The sequence below is a fragment of the Poecilia formosa genome, unplaced genomic scaffold, assembly GCF_000485575.1.
Source record: "Poecilia formosa unplaced genomic scaffold, Poecilia_formosa-5.1.2 Scaffold119, whole genome shotgun sequence".
Lineage (NCBI taxonomy): Eukaryota > Metazoa > Chordata > Actinopteri > Cyprinodontiformes > Poeciliidae > Poecilia > Poecilia formosa.
In genome coordinates, this window is record NW_006800058.1 from 26,810 (window position 1) to 48,165 (window position 21,356).

The 21,356-nt window shown below is 39.5% G+C and overlaps 1 protein-coding gene across 1 annotated transcript in view; it reads right to left on the reverse strand.

The window, feature by feature from the left end:
* The window catches only part of LOC103143968 (teashirt homolog 3), a 43,361-nt gene extending 22,072 nt beyond the window's left edge, over positions 1-21,289 (reverse strand). Inside the window, exons 1-2 of the mRNA XM_007560700.2 lie at positions 21,199-21,289; positions 20,246-20,772 (exon numbers count right to left, since the gene is read on the reverse strand). Coding sequence (XP_007560762.1) covers positions 20,246-20,285 — 40 coding nt within the window. The 5' untranslated portion in view covers positions 20,286-20,772; positions 21,199-21,289. The remainder of the gene's footprint in view (positions 1-20,245; positions 20,773-21,198) is intronic.
* Between the last annotated feature and the right edge of the window lie 67 nt (positions 21,290-21,356).

Genomic DNA, 21,356 nt, shown 5'->3' on the forward strand with positions numbered 1-21,356 from the left:
GTGTGTGTGTGTGTGTGTGTGTGTGTGTGTGTGTGTGTAGGGTGGTGGGAATCATTCAGGGAGACTGAATATAACCCGGGGCAAAGCTCGAGGCTGAATCACTCCTGGAAGAGTGACAGAAAATGTAGAAAGCAAAATGTTAAATGCTTACTGATACTCTGTCTGCTGCATCCGTTTCCACGGCTCCCATGCCAGCACCCCCCCGTCCAAACCTCCCTACACTGCTTTCTGTGTTTCTATAGTTATGCTGGTTCATACTTCCTCAGGAGATATCTGTCAGGTTCCTGTGAAGCCCTCTTTCTTTTCTGCCTCTATATCTTTAAATGCAACTTTCGATCTGTGTCTTTGCTGTGAGATTTTGGATGGGTGCTTTGCATGAAATAATTAAGCCTTCTTGGATATTAGTTCCACTTTTGTTGTTCCTGTTTGAATAAACTAAGAAATGTTATTTTCATTGAAGACCTTGTTTATGCCCAAAGCAAGATGATTATTCTAAAAAGCAAAAACAGATATTAATAGTTATGTATTACAAATCTAATATTACACTCACACTGCTGAACATAGCCTCTCTATTCCGTGGTGTAGGAAGGTATACCGCTTTGGGTATACCTCTCCTCTGCCTTCCTCAGCATCTGATTCTTCAGCATACACACTTTGAGAACCCAACTGGTGATAAATTGTCACTTACCCAAAATGGACACAAAAAGGTTAGCTAGCTAGCTAACTGGCAGTGATATAGCAGTTCCTAATATACCCTTGCTAGTTACCAAGCTAACTTTTTTTGTGTCCATCGTGGGTAAGTGAAAATTTATTACGTTAGTTAGCCAGCTTGTAGCTAGCTAGCTAAGAGTTAACTAGCAAGCTGGCAAGGATATGTTAGTTGCTAATACTGCATACCCTTGCCAGTTAGCTAGCTAACCTTTTTTGTGCCCTCAAGTCGAGTTACAGAATACCTGACAGAAGCTACAAACAAGAATAAATAGTTCTGCCATGGCAAAATCCAAGACCTGTGGATAAGATATTTAAAGTCAATTTACATTTTTAAATGCATTTATTTTAAAGGCCTTACCTTTACATACATGAATTTAAGACTTTTTAAGGATGCACAGACACCTTGAACATATTACCACTTTTTCATTATTGTCAAACTGTAAAAAACACCTTTACAGCACTACCAATCTGGAAAATAAGCAAATGTTCTTTTGCCATCAAACTGAACCTCTGATGGGCTTTTAACACTGTACTGGGTGTAATGAACAACAATCCACCAAAAAATACAACCATCTGTTTTATTGATGCAGTTCTATTCAGCTGAAACTGTAGGAATACCTCAGACAAATATATTTGTCTTTTTTTTGTATTATTGTTAATGTTCTTTTTAGTTAAAGAGAAACTCATATATCAACATTTGCTTTGTTTTAAACATCTTAATTCAAAATGTAATATAGACTCAGAAATAAAATCTGTGGTTTCAGTCTTCATAAAATTCAAAAGTGAGAGGGATGTCTAATAAAGTTTGTATAATATATCAAGTCACTCAATTAACATAGAAAGTGAAAGGATGGAACATGTTTATAGAAGTCAAAATGTCTTTGTGAGTTGTGAAATTAGCCAACCAGCACTGACTTTTGGGTAAAATTTGGACAGGACATATGTGCTAAAAAAGTCAGTGTTGTCTTTCTGAGCTAAATAAAAACATGAATGAGCAAATTCAAATTACTCAATTTATTTAGCACTTCAAACAAATCTTGTCAAAGACACTTTGACAAGATTTATATATGTTTGGAGAGAGTACTGCATATCCCCCTCCCTTCTAAATAGCATAGGAAGACATAATTCCATAAAAATAATCTTTCAACATCACTGTCAAGAAATTTCTGCCACATGACCAATACAGATTTCACATGTACCATACATATGTACCACAGCTACTACAACTTAAATATTGCATTAGCAACCCAATAATATCTATTATTTAACAAAATGCTACACTTTATGCTTTATGCAACATGTGTGAAATTGATTACATCATTTACTTTCTGATTAATTTACCTAATAATTATTTGACCACTTGGGGGCTCTTAGAGTATTGATAATTAATTCTCAGATTGTCAGTGGATTCTGAATAAAAGATAAATAAAACAACATGGGGTTAAAAGTAATCCCCATGTTGTTTCATCTGAACACTGTGAACACACACACACATGCACTCACGCCCATAAACACACACACACACACACACACACGCACACACACACTTATTCAGAACTGAAGTCTATCAAAACTGACACACAGATACAGATGCTTTAATGTTTTATCTAGATGAGACATACACAGTTTTTGTCATGTGCCCACATTTTATCTTCTGAGGGGTAAAATGACAAAGTAACACTTAACTCCCCAGAAATAAAACAAAGCAGGTGATTTTCTCTGTCCGGTTTTTTGCGTTTTGCTGTGTAAGTGCAACCGGGGATGACGGATGAATTCACATCACTTGGAGGAGCTCTTTTATTCCCTCTGCCAGGCCTTCTTTTTAATCCTTCCTCTCATTTCTTCCTTCCCATCTTCTCCTAATTAATTAAATGTGTGCCACTTTTAACAGCACTCACTTATTCCACTCCATCACGAGGGAAAGACGAGGTCAAATACAAGATTGTGTGAAGGAGGGGAGTTTGGCTCTTAAAGAAACTAGAACAAATTTGAACATAATATTGTAAAGCAGTGACAATGTTGAAGTCCTCCACCCCTCAACACCCTCTGCCCCAAAGTTCCCCTCTTCTCCTGGGCAAACCAACGACCAAGTCAGCGAGGGTCATATCTTTTTAATTATCTTTCCCGCCCTTGATTAATTATTCGGCGTGACAACGTTGTGTTGGTAATGCTTTTCACCTGCTGCCTCTGACTGACGGCCCCTCCGTCGAACTCAAAAGCAAACAGCTGCTGCCATGATTGCCTAGCAACCGGCCAGTGATGGATGAGTGGAAGAGATGGATGGCCACAATAAATCACCACGTCTGCCTGGGCGCTATAGAAATCTGGGAAGCGGGAAGAGGATGGAGGGACGAAGCCGTGGACAAGAAAGAGGGAGAAAATCTGTGAATCCAAAATGTTTGAATTTCAAAACAGCTTCATGCTGTTTCTGTTGGTGACGAAAGCTCTTTGTTCCTTCCGTTTGACGTGATCATACGCCGTCTTTATTCAGGAATTGATTAGGTTTTAGGTAAAAGCATGAATCAGAATTGTAAAGGCTTTATGAAGGGGATAATTCAGTGCCACTGTCAAACACCAACAGCACTTGATAGTCAACAAAATATATTGTTGTTATATGAAATACCCAACGTTGAGAAAACAATATGTGCATAATTAAATTAACCAGAAAATGGCTTGTTTCAAATATAAAACATATTTTCTGCTCAATATGTAGTTCAACAATAATTCAAAACAAAGTAGTAAAATCTTCTTTCGGTCTTTTGAATACTTTGAATGTCAACTTAGCATTCCAAACTTACTGTGAATGTGTACCAAAGTACAATTAATATGATTTAAAAATAATAATAACACAATAATTTTGATTAATTAATTGCATTTGTTCTAAAGCGCTAAAAATTTTAACTGTCGTTCCAGGCAGAACATTTTTATTCATGTGTTTCGGTGTAAATCTGATCCAAAACCAAAACACATACTACAGAGATGGACAACAAAGCTACTTCTCTTGGTCCACAGGGGTTTAATTTCTGCTTAATAAACCAATCTGGGATGCTGGAAAAGACTACTGTTGTGTTCAAGTTGTGCTAAAAGGAGCTAGCCTGTCAGCGCAGCTATCCAAGCCTAAAGTAGCATCTGAATGCTAAACATGTAATAGCAGCACAGGCGTCCCCCACGCTAACGTTAGTGTTCACATTTCTAAAGAACGAATGATCAGGCCTTCCTGAAATGATTGGAAGCTGAATGGGTAGAATAACAGTTTGCACCAATCTGATGTTTGAATAACCTAAATAATTTAAAATAAAATGTGAGCTCATAAGTCTTTCTATTCAGTAATTTAACTGCATCATTAGTTTTTTAATTGAAAATGTTGTTTTTGTTGTTGATACATAGTTATCAATTCAAATGTGAAGAACTGGTATTAACTGATTGATTACAAACCTGTAACTCCATGAAAAAAAAATCATACAGTCGTATCACCAATTAATACTGATTTCTGGCACAAGGTTCTTTAGATGCGTTTAGGTGTAAGAACAGAAAATGAATATGAAAAGAGTATGAAAGTCGCATTGCTAAAGCAAATAAACAGAGAAACTGAAGGTTTTAGACACATGATTTAACATTAACAAATTCTGCAGACAGAAAATTGTACACACATCGCACTGGAGTGGAAATTAATGTGTAAATCTCTTGTAATCATGTGCCATGCTTTAAAGATTAAGATGAAGAAAGATCCACAGAAAAATCCATGAATAGGTGAATCAGTGAATACAGAACCAGATCTAGGTGGGTGAGATTATACTTGACGTGGATTTGGTCTGTATGACTGGATCGAAATGATTGCTATTGAAAGCCTATCTTCCTAGTAAGAGCCTATTATTATGCAGTGATGAACTTGATTTATTATTACATCTTCAGATCCACCTCTGGCCTACCGTGACCTGCATGCCCCTCAATGCTGACCGACTGGGAACAATCCAGCCTCATGGGACTCTATAACTCCACGGTTGTTCTATCCAGTGAACCTAAGGTGAATCTATCCGGTAACTGTATTGACTCGGTGCTGGATACTTGGACTCACACTGCTCCACTCTTGATGCCGTGATGTCTGGTGCATTTACATACCCCACACTGGCACAAATGTGAACCAATTTTTCTACAAATCGGACTGATTCTTCTCATCTGCTTAACCAGAACATGGTTAAGCATGTTTTATTTTTTATTTTTCCTGCATGTTCTTTGATCTCTCTCTGTTGGTTCAGACCCCAACTGTCTCCCTGTCAAATTTCCTGCCTCTTCCACACACAAGTAACACACGTACTACACACATGTTCATGGCGGTGGCTCAGGTTACAGTTGTGTCGCTACCCAGTCTAAATAACACAGCTGTGATGAATTGTGGGCCAGACTTATATCCATCAACAGGCTCTTTTTTAAGGAGCATCCATCTTCTGTAAGGCTTCCCTTTAAATCATGGAGAAGTGAAGAGAGTGAGAAACTGACCGACCGCAGGACCTGAACCCATAGGGGAGACTTGGATAAGCAAGTGTGCGTGTGCGTGTGTGTGTATGGGTGTGTGTGCGTTTGCGTGTGTGTTTGTTACTTAAGACATTACGGAGGCATGCCTGCAAACACCCATTAGGTCACAACAATATGGACATGCATTCGAATCAAAGACATGCAATCAAAGAGATCATCGGAGCCACAATCAGGAATTTATATTCATTTGTCCTCTGAAATATGAGTGTGAATATTTAAAGTTGCTGTACTGCAATCGCACACACACACGTACAGAACTCTGTAAACATGGGCCAGTATGAGGTTCCCACTGTAGGTTCACGTTGAGTAAAAATTCCACAATGTAATCGTATTCATTTTAGTTTTAAAAATTTAGAACAAGAAACAAGAAAAGGAAATATTTATATTGTTAAAAGTGTTACAAAACAAATAAGCATTATAACTGTAAAATGTATCTTGAGAATGTATCGATATCAATAATTCATAATTAGTTATAAGTGTTTGACTTACAGCCAAACTGCTGGTGCAACCTGTTCTGTTTTATCCAAAGTTTTCATTCCACACCATTGTTGTTGTTTTTTTTTTTTTGTTTTGTTTTGTTTTTTTTAAGTCAGGCCGGTTGAAACCTCAAACTGCTGCCGCATAAATTACACAATAGGTTGTTGCTAGGTAACCAAACAGTAAGCGAGTTAGTTGATGCCACCCAGTTAGCTTAGCTGGCTGTGAAAGGTTGACTGGTCAAAGCCTTTTCCTCTGCCTACATCCCCCAGAATGCTGTGGGGTTGAATGTGTTCTGGATCAGAGTTCAGTGAATATTCTATATACTGAACACTAAAAGTTCTATCAGACATATTATTTATTGAAACTGATCACATCAATCACGATATATATTGTTATTGATTTATTGTCACACTGTTCCTCCTTGATACCGATAAGACCTCCGTGTTTTGTACTTAAACATGTAAAATCTTTTTTTTTTTTTCATTCTCCTCAAAGATCTCCTCCAGGTGATAGAGGAAATCAGTTCTGTGAAAAATGTGACTGATTCTTTCCTCTCCTCCATCCCTTCTCATTCTGTTACTCACGCATTCAACCAATAATCACCCTCTTCCTCTCCGTTTCTCTCTGTCCTCACTTTTCATTCCTCACTCCTCCCTTGGAGGACCTCAGAGGCAAGAAGGGAAGACCGCTAAGGCACACATATGTGCTAGTGTGCGCACACACCAACACACCCCTCCCACCTTACCCACACACACACACACACACACACACACACACATGTGAGGCCCTGGCAAGGCCCTGTTTGATAAATGACACACGTCAGCGTGTCAGAAGAGAAGGGTGGGTCTGTGATGTATGGTGCCGATGATGAGAGGGGGAAATCAACTGTTTGGCAGAGAGTCGCCGCTCGTCCGCGGCCTGCCCTCCTCTTCTGGTTTTCTGGAAAACTCCAAACACACGCAACAAACAGCCACATGCAAGAGCACGCACTGCACCAGAGAGGAGTCTAAAGCTGAGCTCCAGTCCACACCAGACACACACCGAGGGGGATCTTTTTTTTTCTCTCTTTTTTTTTTTTTTTTACTGAGGCAAGTTTTGGTCCCTCAACATGCATTCTCTCTCCAACGCCAGATGCCTCTGCTCTCCATTTATGTGGCGATCTTTGCACTCACTGGCTGAGCTGGACAGGAGTTGGTGAGGGGAGAAATAAAGAGGAAAAATAGAAAAGAAGAGGATGTGAGAAGTACAGCTCACAGGCCCATTTGGCAACAAGGTTACTAGTATTTCAAATAAAACAGACAAATAGCCTCAGTTAAAGACTGTAACCTGAACCCCCCAAAACTCCAGCCCACCCCAACCTCAAACTTCTCATAAAGTGGAGAAACAGGGCGCCCCTCTCCACCCAACACACACATTTACTCACTGACTATCTCTCTCCTGACTCTTTTTCTCTCTTTGTCGCTACCAGGCGAGGTGGCTGACATCTGCAGAGTGCATTTACAGAGAAAAAAATGTGTCAGAGGAGTGTGATGCACTCTTTTTCAGGCATGCACACACACATACACACGCACACAAGGACACGCACACACACACGCAGACAGTCTCCCCCCCCCGCTCGGTTTCATTAGCTCACTGGCAGGGTGGCACTTCTCAAGCTCATTACTGAGGAAGGATTTATGGCGCGGCAGCCAGTGGCGGAGAAAAGGCATCTGTCAATAATTGCAGGGAGCAGCAACTCCCATCTCCACCAGCTTTGAAATCTCATTAGGTATGCAGTTATCAGGCATAAAGATCAAAAACATTACTCAGCTCCGACAGAAACCGACCAAGAAACATTAATTAGCAACAGGCCCTCACAGTATAAAATAAAACAGCCTTCTTCCCCTCTTCTCTCATCTCTCACACTTTCTTTTTTTTTTTTTCAGCTGGTCGGCTCTCTTCCTCTCTATCACCTGCCTACCAACAACGCAGAAAACCACCTGCAGAAGTAAGAAAGCCGCTTTCCTTATGGACACATTTCACAGCACAGCCTTGTGGGACCAAAGGATTTCCAACACACACACACGCACACACACAGACACACACACACACACACACAGGGCAAGAAGATTCCCAACATTTGAAACAAGAAGGAAGAAAAGGATCTCTGGCCTACAGCAGAGACTAAAAGGTGGCATTTATATAAAGTACATACAGAGCCGTGTGTGTGTTTGCGTGCGTGTGAATGTGTGTGTGTGTGTGTGTGTGCATGCAGAGAGAGGAGGAAGGAGCTGTCAGTCTGAAAAGGATGTCAGCTCCGGCTGGCCCTGATTACCAGGGCCTCTTATGGGTTCTCGTTGGCTCCCCTGCCTTTCATCACAAGCACTGTTACACACACGCACACACACAAACAAGACTGATGGCTGCCAGTCTTGTCTGGGTTCCACCAAATCCTCCGTGGGAAAGCGAGGTAAAGCCTCCTGATTGTCCGCAGAGCGTGCGCTGATACACACGCACACTCTGCAGACATAAAGGCAACCCCCACTGAGGGGAAGAAAAAGAAAAACCCAGACCTGGAGTCAGGCCCAGATGACACTCAAAAGATGCATACACACACTCACACACGCACACACACTTTAGGAAAACTCATCCTCCAAGCAGCACTGCTGTTTCTTAAGAGTTCATGAGTCCCTCTGTGTGTAACTCCCTCTCTGCTGAACATGACAGAAAGTACATGGAACAGACCCGAGCTAACCACAAGCAGAGGCCGTTTGTCTTCTTAAGAGTTAGGAGCTGCTACTTGATGGACCACCAAAAAGATGCCTCTGTTTTTAGAAGTGACTAAAGCCAAACTGTTCCCAGTATTTTATCCAGTAAGAGCGCAGAAATATCTGGTACATCTGATTCTGCCGTCCGCCTGTCATCAGAGATTCACAGTCGGTGTGAGTCGGTGATTGGAATACCAGGAGGACATTAACCATGTTTCCATCAATGTTTTTTATATACATATGTTCCAGTATCACATTAAAATAGCTTGATGGAAATTGCAAAATTCAAAACAACTTCCTCAATTTTACAAAAGAACTTTTTAATCTCACTTAAGGTGGTTTTAGGATTTTCTGAAAGAATTAATGCACAAAAAGAGAAAAGGAAACTCGTTTGCTAAATAAGTTCTGATGCAGAAAACTGTCCCATCCACTAGTGGGTCAGAGCCTTAACAGAGGCATGACAAATTTCAAAGTCCAAATGCCCAGCTCACAGAGGAGGACTCTCTCCATTTTTCTGAGATGTTTGGTCCATCCAGTTTACAACCTCTACATCTTGTTTATTACAGCCATAAATAGATGGAAATGCACATAATTCACTTTATTACTTTATGCAACATTTAAAAATGTTGCTCAAAATTCACCTGACGATTGGATGCAAACACAGGGTGTGACAGCTCAAATATAGAAATACTGAAGCAAGAATGACTAGACATATATTAGGTGAAAAGAAACATGGTGACAATTTAAAACTGAATTGAGAAAACTAAAAATAGAAAGTAAACTATCTCTGGAAAGAACATGATGGATTTTGTTGTGTGCTATATCTTATAGATTGAAAATAGAATAGTCAAAAATAATCAATTATTAACAATCTGTTTAAAACTTTCTAAATCTTGTATAGTAATGCTCCACTTACAAATCGTTTTATTGTTTTTGTTTAACAACTACATCTCTGTCTTTTTTACTTTCATTCTAGTAATCCTTTTTTGAAAAAAAAAGGCTTTATTCATAAATATACAATTCATGTCACTTTTACTTTCAAAGCTTAAAAAAATAAGGTAAACTGTTTAAATATAACTGATATTAGGAATAACACTTCCACATGCATACTTTTATTTTCAGTATTCTAGTTATTACATGTAAAAATGAAATGTGTCTCAATAGTATAAAAAAATCACAGACATGAAATGACTCCTTGCAACTTTTATTAAAGTCTTACTTTACATTTTTCTGCAGCTTTAAATGTCAGCTTTAAGGCAGTGTTACTGATTAAATACAACAGTGTTTTACCATAAATGGCTTCACACATTTTGACACATTTATTTCTCAGTAGCATGAGAAATGTTGTGGGTTTGTGGTTATTTTAGCATTGATGATTATGGGAGATAATGACCTACTGAGCTTTCCAGGAGGACAAGAGAGGCGACTTCTGAGAAGATCTCCAAGAGATAACAGGTGATGATGTCCACCTTAAGATGTGTGAATCCTAACACCATCTCTTGCCTTCATTTTAAAGGTCAAATTATTTTATTTCCTTTAAGGCAGTAGATCATATTTAATCATATTTAAGATGACCTTTTAGCCTTATGTAATATAACTTATTTACACAACGGCATGTCATTTCTGCCTTTACATGGTTCCACACTTACAATTGCTTTTTACATTGTGACATTGTCCCAGGATACAATTTTAAATCTTCTGTTTTCAAAACCACAAATATGTTCATCATACTGTTCTCACAGATTAAAGTTGCTTTAATAAAGAAACAGAGAAAGTTCTAGAGCAGGGGTCTCCAGCAAAGAGCCATTTCTCTCCTCAGTCCAGCTAAATAAAACGGGTCTAGAGCAACAAATATCAAGAAAAAGACATCTTATAATTTCTGATATATATCTACTGCATTAAATCTGCAGTAATTATTTAAAGAGCAACCATTTTATTCATATTTTTAGTTGTTTTTTTATGGTGAAAATCATATCACTTTTTCCAAAAAGATGATGGCTACACTTTCTAATATGGGATGTTAATATTTGCAATACAATTACTCCCTGATAAACACAGATTATGTCTATTTTCAAAACTTTCATTTTATCTTCATTATTTTAAGTCAAAATTTGTAAGAGCCATTGTGGAAGGCCCAAAGAACCGGAGCAGGTACCAGACCTCTCTGCTCCAGAGGGACTGTACAGGCAGTCGGTATGTGATGCGCAATGAAACGTAAGCTAGCACGTAGCCTGCTAATATTATCAAAATAGAAATAATATTCTTCACAATAACTGTTGTAAGCTGGCCTACTGTTTTATCCGACACTGAAGAATATCAGTTTTCTCTCTGCCAAATGCTGTTATAGCCAAGTGCTGTAAAAGCATTTGGCAGGAGTAAGTTTTATGAAAGTTTAATAAACACAGTTAACCCTTAAATTATTCATATCCATGGGAGATTAAGGTTTTATTCTTTTGTTTGTAATATTTTACTTATGACTGGAAATGGCATAACTGCTTTGGTGTGACCCTTTTGAATTCCAGAACTGAAAATGATATAGAATGTGTGGAGGGAGCTAAAGTTTAGGGTTATAGCTAAGAGGACTTCCAAACTCAAAGACGTGGAGAGCTTGTAGTTTTACGATGTAAAGCACCTTTCCTTGCTGCCAAAATGTATGACAACTGAATAAAAACATATTGTTTCAGTAATACATAGTGTATAGATTTAACAAAAAAAATAATTATTACCTAATTGGTCTTAAACACAACAAAAAAAAAAAAACATAAGCAGTCCACTTCAACTCATAATAATTATTATAATCATAATTTTCTTACTTATGAAATTTATGTAATGCTATTATGATATACTGCACTATTTGGTAATGATATTCAAAGATAACAGACTAAACTTTGTAGTTTTCAAGTGCTTATCACAAAGACAACTGCAGAATTTTTCTGTTCTGTTTATGAAGTATTACAAACTGATACATAACACATAATTAACCATATCGCTCGAAGATTTTCAATCGTTTTTCAAAACCAGCTTTAACCTTTATGAAAGGGAGCGGTGGTGCTCCTTTAGTTTCCAAATCATAACTGTTTGTGATTTTCACGACAAGTATTTGCAGAGAGTCGAATTACGGCTTTCCCACACTTCATCCAAACTGTCGAAATCGGCCCTCATCCACGCAGTTGTGCTACGAAAATATAGTTTCTGCCAATATTTTGCTTTAACTAGTCCACTTCCATTATCCGGTTGGTCTGTGTCGTTATATGAAAGGTGTGTGTGTGAATACAATCGGTTCACTACCATGCGACTGCATGTCGACTGCTTCAGATGAAGTACTGGAGAGCTTTTAATCGTCCTAGTGGGAAAGGAGAAAGTGTAGTAGTTTCAACCAGCTGACCCACAGTACACTGCAAACAAAGGTGAAGGGTCAAAGCTGTAAGTTAAAAACAAACAAAAAAAAAAGACACTGGTATTTTCTCCGGCAGAGGACTATAGACACTAGGAACAATACGACAGAAAAACCTAGCTTTCACAGCGTAGCTTTTCAGAATTTTGATGTCGGTAAGTCACCAATGCCTAGACAGGAAGATGACTTTTGTTTCTTTCCAGCTGTGTTTCAAACCCCAGAGATTTACTACAGATGTTAACCCTTGTGCGTGCGAGGACAGAGGCAAACGTAGAGGTCTATGGAAAATGATACAGGTTTTACGTGTGTGGGGTCGGTTGCACCCCATTTCGACATACAAGGGTTAAGCATAGTTGGACCACAGTGAAAGCTAACACGTTTATTTATTCTTATTTTTTTATGTTTTCAAAAGCATATGGAGTTATGCAATTTTTCACCAAACTTAATTCCGCCAATTTAAACAGAATTTTAAAAATCACAAACAAATTTATATTATTATATATTATATATATATATAATTAGAGGTTAGCCGTCTCTTTGTGACAACAAAAACAGACTTTTTGCTCTTACCCGGACGCAGCCACAATCCATAGCTCTCTCCTCAAAAATAATGTTTGGGGAAGAAAAGGAGAAGAGGGAGGAGGCAGACAGAGCAGAGAGGGAAAAGAATTGGGGGTGAAGGGGTAGAGAGGCAGAGGGGGTGGGGGTTTGAGAAAAGGATGCAGCCTTGTGAGCCAATTTAAGAAATAACTGCTGATGCATCAGCTATTGACTGTTTGAGCACTCGTGATAACGCTCAAGGCGAAACTGGGAGCGAAATGACAGCATCAACTGCCTGCAATAAAGTGCAGTGCGCCAGACCAAGGGAGCTCTAATTGACAGCTGTCAACCTAATGGGAGCCATGACGGAAGATTCTGGGAGAGGGAGGAAAAGAAACACTGTTTATAAACCATCAGCCACTTATCCTCAAGAAATGGAGGGGAAGGGGGAAGATATGAGGGAGCTCCAGAGCCTCTCTTCCTCTCTCTCGCTTTCTCTCTCAATCACAATCATTGGCCTGCGTCTGCATTCACATCCACCTCCACCTGCACTTGCCCATAATCTTTTTTACAATCTCATTCCCATTCTGTCTTTTGCGATGATAGAATATTCAACCATGCTAGAGTTCTCCCACTTCATATCTCCTCTCTCTGTCTTTTGGTTCAGAGTGGCAGAGTGGGGCAGGAGCGCTGAAAAAAGCAGAAGAGGGGCATAACAAATCACCATGTCAGTTTGCTGCCTGGGAAAAAACTCACTCGGCACAAAGTAAAGCTGAGAGAAGGACGGATTCAGGCACATCGAGGCAAAATAAACAGAACGTGTTTTTAGCTAAAGATCTCTACGTAAAGCTATCATTAAATACAATAAGTTTCAGTAAGCGACAGATGAAAACCAGAGATGGAGTTGTTTAATTTTTACGATCTGTCTCTAACGATGTTTATTTGAAGTTTGCCACTAGAACAAGCAAAGGTCCAGCTGTTAGCATTAGGTTAAACCACAGGGGTTTAAAAGCTACAGTCACTAAGCTGCTAAAAATTTCTGTCATATTTCTGTTGGTTACAATTTCTTTTCATCAAAAGTTGTCTGTGAGCTGTATGTTGCACTGCCGGTAACTCCACTTGTTGCTTCCTGTTTGCTAACTGAAGAAAGGCTGCTACATTTCCTGCTGGTTTAAATAAAGCAGAAAGTTCACTGGAAATATTTGTAGTCACACAAAAAAGAGATTTATTTGATACTAAAGACACACATCTCAGCTCTCTGAAGGCAACACTGTTTCCAGTTATCATGCAGGAGGAAGTACTGAGCACACTACGGCCGGAGATGAATAATTACCTAGCCTAGCTAGTGCTAGCTTGTTAAACTCAGTTTACACATAAACTTCCAATTCCAATTCATAGGTCAGAAAAGACATCATACTTTGATCAATAAGCATGATATTACTAAACTAATCAACTTTCAATTCATTTCATTATTTTGGTCTAAGGTAGATCTGGAACTGTGGCGTGTTAGCCTGGTGTTCTCCATTTTTGACTCAATGAGATTTTTGACCTGATATTCCAAATACCTAGAGCTGAAAATGATATAAAAATAACTTTTTTTGAGTAGTCGGACACAGGCTGTGATTTTAAAAGTGAATGTCGACCTTCATACCGTAAGCTTGTTAACACTGTCTCTATGGTTTAAAATAATTCTAATAATACAGTAGATATAGTGCTGGACTGCCCAGAGCCCTAGCCCCTATATATAAGTATGATACTTATGAGTAGATGATATTGAGCCTGAATGTAGTATATTTCTGTTCCATGTATTATTTTAGAAGCTGTTCTAGTTTCTGATATTTAGTTTCAAACAAAACCAATTAGATCATGTTTTACATTTTGATTTTCATTTTTTTCAGGCTATAAAAGAGTATTTTTCTTTTTGGTTATGATAACATTAGAATGCTAAGGAAGTAATTGTCTACTTTAGACTAACTATTCTTTATAATATCAATTTCTACATATTTAAATACTGAAAAGAACAAATATATGAAGGATTTTATCTCAAATTTTTTTAATTAAATGAAAACAAATGTAAAAATACATCACAACTGTTAGTTTAATACTGTAGCACAAAATCTTGTCATCCATCCTACAAACACTTATCTATCAAAGTTTTCTCATTAGAATTCAATTACATTATTAAGTTGAAAATTAATACATTTTATCTTTGTTTAATCAGTTTGACAAGTAAGCCTGCAAAAGTCCAAATTATAAAATGATGTGTAAAAAAGTGTTTTACAAATGAGCACACATGAAAAAGTCAATTTTTTTAGTCCTTTTTCTACTAAATAGCAGCATGGCTTAGTGGATTTTAAATCAGTTTTTGAAGACATTTGATTTGAACCCAGACATAAAAGACAACAAACACTATCTCTAAATTTACATCTCAGAATCATCCCACAGTTAATGTCAAAAATAGAAAAATGGAGATGGACTTTTTAATTTATTTATTTATTTTTACACTTTGGAGCAGCTTTGCTTTTTGCAGGCGCCTGAAACACGTCCACTTCGTTAGATACTGCAGGACACGACTTTCTTTTCAGGGATGAGTAACCTCTGAATTTCATTACTCCACGACGGACTTCTGATGCTGTGCTTTAAAGGTCATTTCTTTGAAATGTAGTAGAGCGTTAGGGAAACCATGAAAGAAACAAATCATAGCTTGCAACATTTTTTGCATGATTGAAAACTGTATCCTGAAAAGGCTAACTTGTGTTCCAGCTCCAGAGACTGAGTCATTTATATTTAGAAGTGATTTTTTTTTTTCCCAGCCAGAATGGGGCATATGAAAGGCTAAACTCAAAAGTTACGTTTTTGGGGCAAACGTATAGGTTGCATCTATTTTACAGGATGTAGATTCACATGCCAGTATTGCATTTTTGCTTAATAACTGCTTCAAATAACAGAAAATTTCAAATTCTGATGTGTTTCAAAAAGCCTCATTTGAATTTATGTTCAACTCTGAAGCAAAGTGCCGCCAGCATCCAATGAGAGCCAAGTTCTACAGCATTTTTTCTGGCGAACCAAAAGGATTCCCTGTCCTGTCTCCCTATTGGGAACATGTTCTGGTTCCTGCCGAACCGGGAGAAGATCCGTCGGTCTCCATGTGTGCCAGCGTTCCCGCTCTCCCTGTGGTGAATCTGCGTGAGGGAGTGTATTTAAATGGGCCACTGCATCTCGACTCAGATCCACCGCGAGTGCAACGTTAACACATCAAGCATGATTAATCTCCCGCTCTCATCTACAATCAATCAAACACACTTGTAAATGTACACACACACACACACAAGCGCACACACTCAGAGGCAGAGAAATCACAGAAATCAGCTGCTTTCCCCCCTTAGCTGCCATCTATCTCCTGTTGGACAGAAGCAAATCTGTCTTGATGTTAATATTTACATAAATCATGCTTAGCCCTTCTGGACACCATGCTGATGATAGGTGTTTCTGGGAAATCAACCTGGGTGAAAAATCTTCTACATAGGGGGAAGTGTCATTGAGCAGCTAATAATGACCCATGTCAACGTCATCAATCTATGGTGGGTCTGTGCGAGGACGGACGGCAATGGCGACGTGTGGAGACAATCTATTGCTAAAACATTCTTCATTTGAAAGACCTGTGAAGCCACGGACTCACATGGACAGATGAAAGCAGAGCAGGATTCCTGAAACAGACTGTTCTGGATATTTGATGTTGGAACTTCCTCCACAGTAACAATGATCTGTTTGGTCTCGTTGGCTTTGAAGCCCAAGGACAAAAGTCCATGGGTGCCTGAGCTTTTTTTCTTTTTTTTTCTTTTCTTTTTTTTTTCTCCTGTTCTGTCAGGAGCACTGAAACAATAAATACCCCTCCTCATGAAACGGCGTGTTTGGGAACACATAATGCGTTTCTGTAAGAATCACCATGACAGAACACAGACCAGTTTAAAGCCAGAACCCGGTCCGACCAGAACCGTACCAGCTCCGCGCAACTATCACCACTTTTCCTGGGACTGGTGTTAACTAGGGTTGTACGCTTTTTGGAAACTATACATTTGGAATGTCTATGTCAAAAGTTGAATACTGCTCCAAAATAAAATTTCATAATTTTTCCAATATTTATGTTTTGTTCTTTTATCATGAGGAACTGACCACAGTTCTACCATAGACGTGTTCCTCATATGACACAACGCAGTGCTGCGAAACTCATCAGTGTGGTAAAGCTCCATTTTACTTGTTTTTATCTGGACTAATTAAATCAGCTGTATTAAAATATCTAACATTTATCCATCCATCCATCCATGAGGATTAAAACTCTGTTAACCTACATAGAGATTAACATAGAGGAGCTACCCTGAAAAACGTTTCAGTAACTCTAAAAACAAAACTATTACTTAGTTGTGTGACGTAAATCAAAGCATTATTTAAAATTAATCAGCATAAAGATATTATTTCACAGAAATTCAAATTTATATGGTCTAAATTTCAACCCTTTCAGGCATCCAAATTTAAGCTTCTAGGTCACTAAACTCTACAACAGGTGAGGACGTCAAGGCCAAGCAAAGGCTACCAAACTGGCTCAATGGAGCAGCAGTATGCAGAAAGTCAGTGAGTTGTGCTTGAATTCCAACAGTCCACAAAGTATCAAACCAGACATCTGCAGTGACGATATATTGTACAGCTTAAGGTGTTCTGAGCAGAGCTGCACTGTGTCAGTGTTGATAACAGCTGGATGGATTCTAACTTACCTTAAAGACCAAACTTAACTTAGTGGCTCCTAGAGCTCATGGAAAGCTGTGTAAAGTCACTATCATTTCCAGAGATTGTACAGGCCCAGTTTCCACACATTTTTCTATTCAAGATTCCAGACTTTTTCAACATCAGATTTCTAGATTTTTGTCTTTTTTTATTACTATTATTTCTATTCCGTTTTGTAGATTTGAATACAAAACATTCGGCTTGAAAATATTCAAACGATTGTTAGCTTTGATGGCTCTGAATTTGGCGCAACTCCTGCATTACAGCACTGTTTATGATCGTTTCTCATGAATTCTGTTCAACCGGTAAAAAAAAACAAAATGAATTTTAAATACTCTGGCTCTTTTCTGGCATCTTAAATCACAATTACCTTAAGAATTTTAAACTAAACATGACTATGTTTAGTTTAAAATCATGATCATGAGTGAACTAGAGGTCAAAAATTGTGAAATTTATTATTTCTCTTGAAGAACCCACAGATAAAACAAAATTGTAAAACCAAAATAAATGAAGTTGCACAGTGCCAAATCAAAGCTAAACAATGATATTTGTCTATAAATCCAGATTTCTTGTTTAAAAAAATTAAACAATTGATAAAGTATAGATTCATTATTATTTTTACCTTAATCAAATTCTATTCTTTTTTTTCAGACTTCTTAAGATCGTGTAGAAAGCCCCAACCTTCACCTTAGTCGGAGGGGGCAGAGTTACGGCCCAGATAAGGGCGACAGAAAGATGCAGTTGATTACATGGAGGCATGGAGTACACTTAATTGGTGAGCGTGACAAGTGTGCTGAGCCTGTCATCTCCAATCATTAGGCCTGTCGGAGAACCATCAGATGCTCGGCTAATTAGGAGAACGCTAATAAAGCTGGCAAAACAACTTCTCTGTTTAGCTGGCTGGGCGCGCTGCGACACCTGGGCAGGAAGTGTGTGTTTGTGTGTGTGTGTGTGTGTGTGTGTGTGTGTGTGTGTTGGTGGTGAGGAGGTCCAGCACACCACAAATCTAAAAACCTGAACACATCTCACATGAACGCGCAGGACAGTGAAAACTCTAAACAAACAAAAAAGAAAATCCTAATCAAGACCTATCATTTGCATTCCTTTTCTAACTGTTGCCATTACTGAAGCGCAATCAGTTTGTCATCACTTCTTTGTGCAGCACAAGCTTACAGCTTGCAGCTGGGGTGAGGGAGAAGAAAGACAGAAAAAAGAAAGAGAGAGAGATGAGAAGAAAGGACGGCTTGGAATGAAACTCCTCCTTTGGCCTCATGTTCCCTTATTTGCTCATTAAAGAAATCCTCTCATTTTCTGCCACTACACTGCAGCAGTCCTCCTGCTGCACATCCATCCATCCATCCATCCATCCATCCATCCATTCCTTCACCCCCACCCACTGTGTCCATTAGGACTAAAACATTTTGATCAAGCAAGTCTCCAGACTGACAATACATAAGACTCCCTCAGTGTGCGTGTGTGTGTGTGTGTGTGTGTGTGTGTCTCTGTGCCAACGTCTGATTGACCATTAGGGCCGTTGATGAATGTGGCTGTCAGAGGGCAGACAATTAAATCAAATATGAAACAAAGTCTCTGTGACGGCTCCTCTGATGGAGCAAAAGCAGTCCTGCTCTTTCCACTGACGCTAATAGTTGGGTTTTAGTAGCAGTCTGAGTGCTCATCAGCATGTAGCGGCCTACATAGCACAGGACTGTGGGGCACACATAATGTAGAGAAAAATAAAACAAAATAATAATAAAACAAAGATCTGCTGAATTGGAAGCGACTGACTGGACCCGAGAAGGCCCTGTTTGTCCTGCCGGGGTGAGTTCACCAAGGGACAAGGAGGAGCGAAGGCTGATTTATTAACACTTATTGGGCAGGAACAGATCAAAGGCACAGACAGATGACAGGCGATCAATCAGACATCAAGGCAAAGGTGGCAATTGGTCCATTAAAGGCCTCCACCTCCCCCAACCTCCACCCTGTTTACTCTCCCAGCCCCCGGGGCGGGAAATAATCTTTACTGGATCAAAAAAACAAAACAAAACAGTACTTTCTCGGAAGCGAAAGAGAGGAACATGTAGATGCTGAAATATCAGTGTGATTTTAGATTAAATTAGCAATTCAGAAAATAAAATATGGTAAAATATTTCTAAAGGATTTTATGATCTTAAAATATAGTAAAAGATTTATGTTTAAAATAACAAATAAAAAAAGTACATTTTTATTCAAAGAAAACAAAAAATAGACACAGTTTTGAACAATAACTATCATCTTAAAAGAAATCCAAGCATTAAAGAAGTGTGTTTACGTTGAGCCGAGGGATCGAGCGAACCTCTACTGTAGATCCTTCATCACTAAGTCAATATCTACAAGCAGAAAAACCCCAAACTGTAAATGATTCCAACTTTCTGTGGGAAAAGAGAGAGAGGTGGAGGAAAAAAAAGAAAACCGCTCTGAAAAAAACTTCAATCACACTGGGACTTTGGAAAGGACACATGCTCCCAGGTGACCTGTGACCTTTAAGGAGAAGCAGTGGGATGGTTGCTCTATAATTAACAGTTCTCTCAAATATAAACAAGCCATGATTTCTGAATGTGAAAATGAAAAAAAAAGAAAAAAAAAGCAAGCATATGTTTGTTCAAACTGTTTCCTTAGAACATAATGAACTATATATATGAAAAAAACCGCCCCGTGCAGCATCAGGTGACATTCCGAGCCTCACCTCGTCCAATTAACAGTTTGTCACCAAAAGGAGCGGAAATGCGTATTGTTTCATACTTTTGCGTATCGGTGTAGTTTTAGCAGGTCTGACCAGTGTTTTTACAAAATACTAAAAGACAATAGATTTTCTTTTCTTTTCTTTTCTTTTTTTTTTTTTTGTTAGAACCTTGCTAAGCTACTCATATTTGTTTAAATATCAAAAAAAAAAAAAAGAATAAATACATGAAAGAAGGTGAACCCCAGAGCTGGGGAGGTGGGGGGCAGAATGGGTGGGTGTGCGGGGTGGAGTGGGGGGGGTAATAGTTGTAAAACATGCGAAACAAAAGCCAGCACGTACCTGCGGCGCGCCGGGGCGCCTGCTGCTTCCTCCGCGGCATGTTGGCTTCGGGGGCCCGGCAGGGAAGTCGTCTCTGGCCACGATGAAACGAGGCTGCAGGGAGGTGGTGGAGGTGGTGGAGTGTGTGAGTGTGTGTGTGGATGTGTGTGTGTTGGAGGGGTGGAGGTCGGGGGGGTTATCCGAGGGAGCTTTGATCCAGTTTCTCCCCCCGGTTGGCTGCGCTCTCACGGCTCCCACATAGATCGAGGTGGGAGTGTGTTTGAAGGTAGAGAAACAGGCGCAGTTTTCGAGAAATAAAGAAGAAAAAACAGGATGAGGAAAGAGCGCCCCAGCAGCGGCAGCAGGAGCTCCGCGTGGCGGTCGCTCGGTCGCGCTGTCTCCCCCCCGCCGCCGCCTCGCTCTGCTCTGGCTCCGATGGACCTGACTGAGCGGCGGATCCTCCGGCGGTAGGAAGAGAGAAAAACGGCGCTTTGTGTCTCCCTGCGATCCTCCGGGTTTACTCTGTGTCGGAGGCGGCAACAGGCGAGCTGGAGGAGATAAAAAACAACAGATGATTGCGTCAGTCAAGAGTCCGCAAACAAGAGAAGCTCCACACATCAAGCGCTGACACAACTGAAACCCTGCGCCGCTCCGCCGCTGATAGGCAGTTCTCCGTCTCTCACTCCCCTCTGCCTCCACCTAGTAGGCTCTACCCCCCTCACTCTCTTTCTGACATCTCCTGTCTTATTCTAGCCTCCGATTTATCCCTGAAGCCCCCAGGCCCCCCTCCCTTCCTCGGACATGCACACCGGACACAAGAATACAGTTTTATTCACCAAAAACACACCGATGGGTGATCAGCCTGAGCCGCGATTCTGTTGAAGAAGACATTTCTAATCTCATTGGGGAAATGAAGCTTAAATAAATCTTTTTTTTTTTCTTTCTAAGAAAAGATAACGGAGATCCACACTTACTTCACAGGCTGATCCTCTGATTCACCGTCCATAGGTTTTCTCAGGTACAGTCAGAGTCAACAGTTGAAACATGCCTGAGAGCAGCTCGTACACATCCATTCATTCAGAAAATAATAATAATAATAATAATAAAAGGAGCCACGTGAAGCTTTTTATTT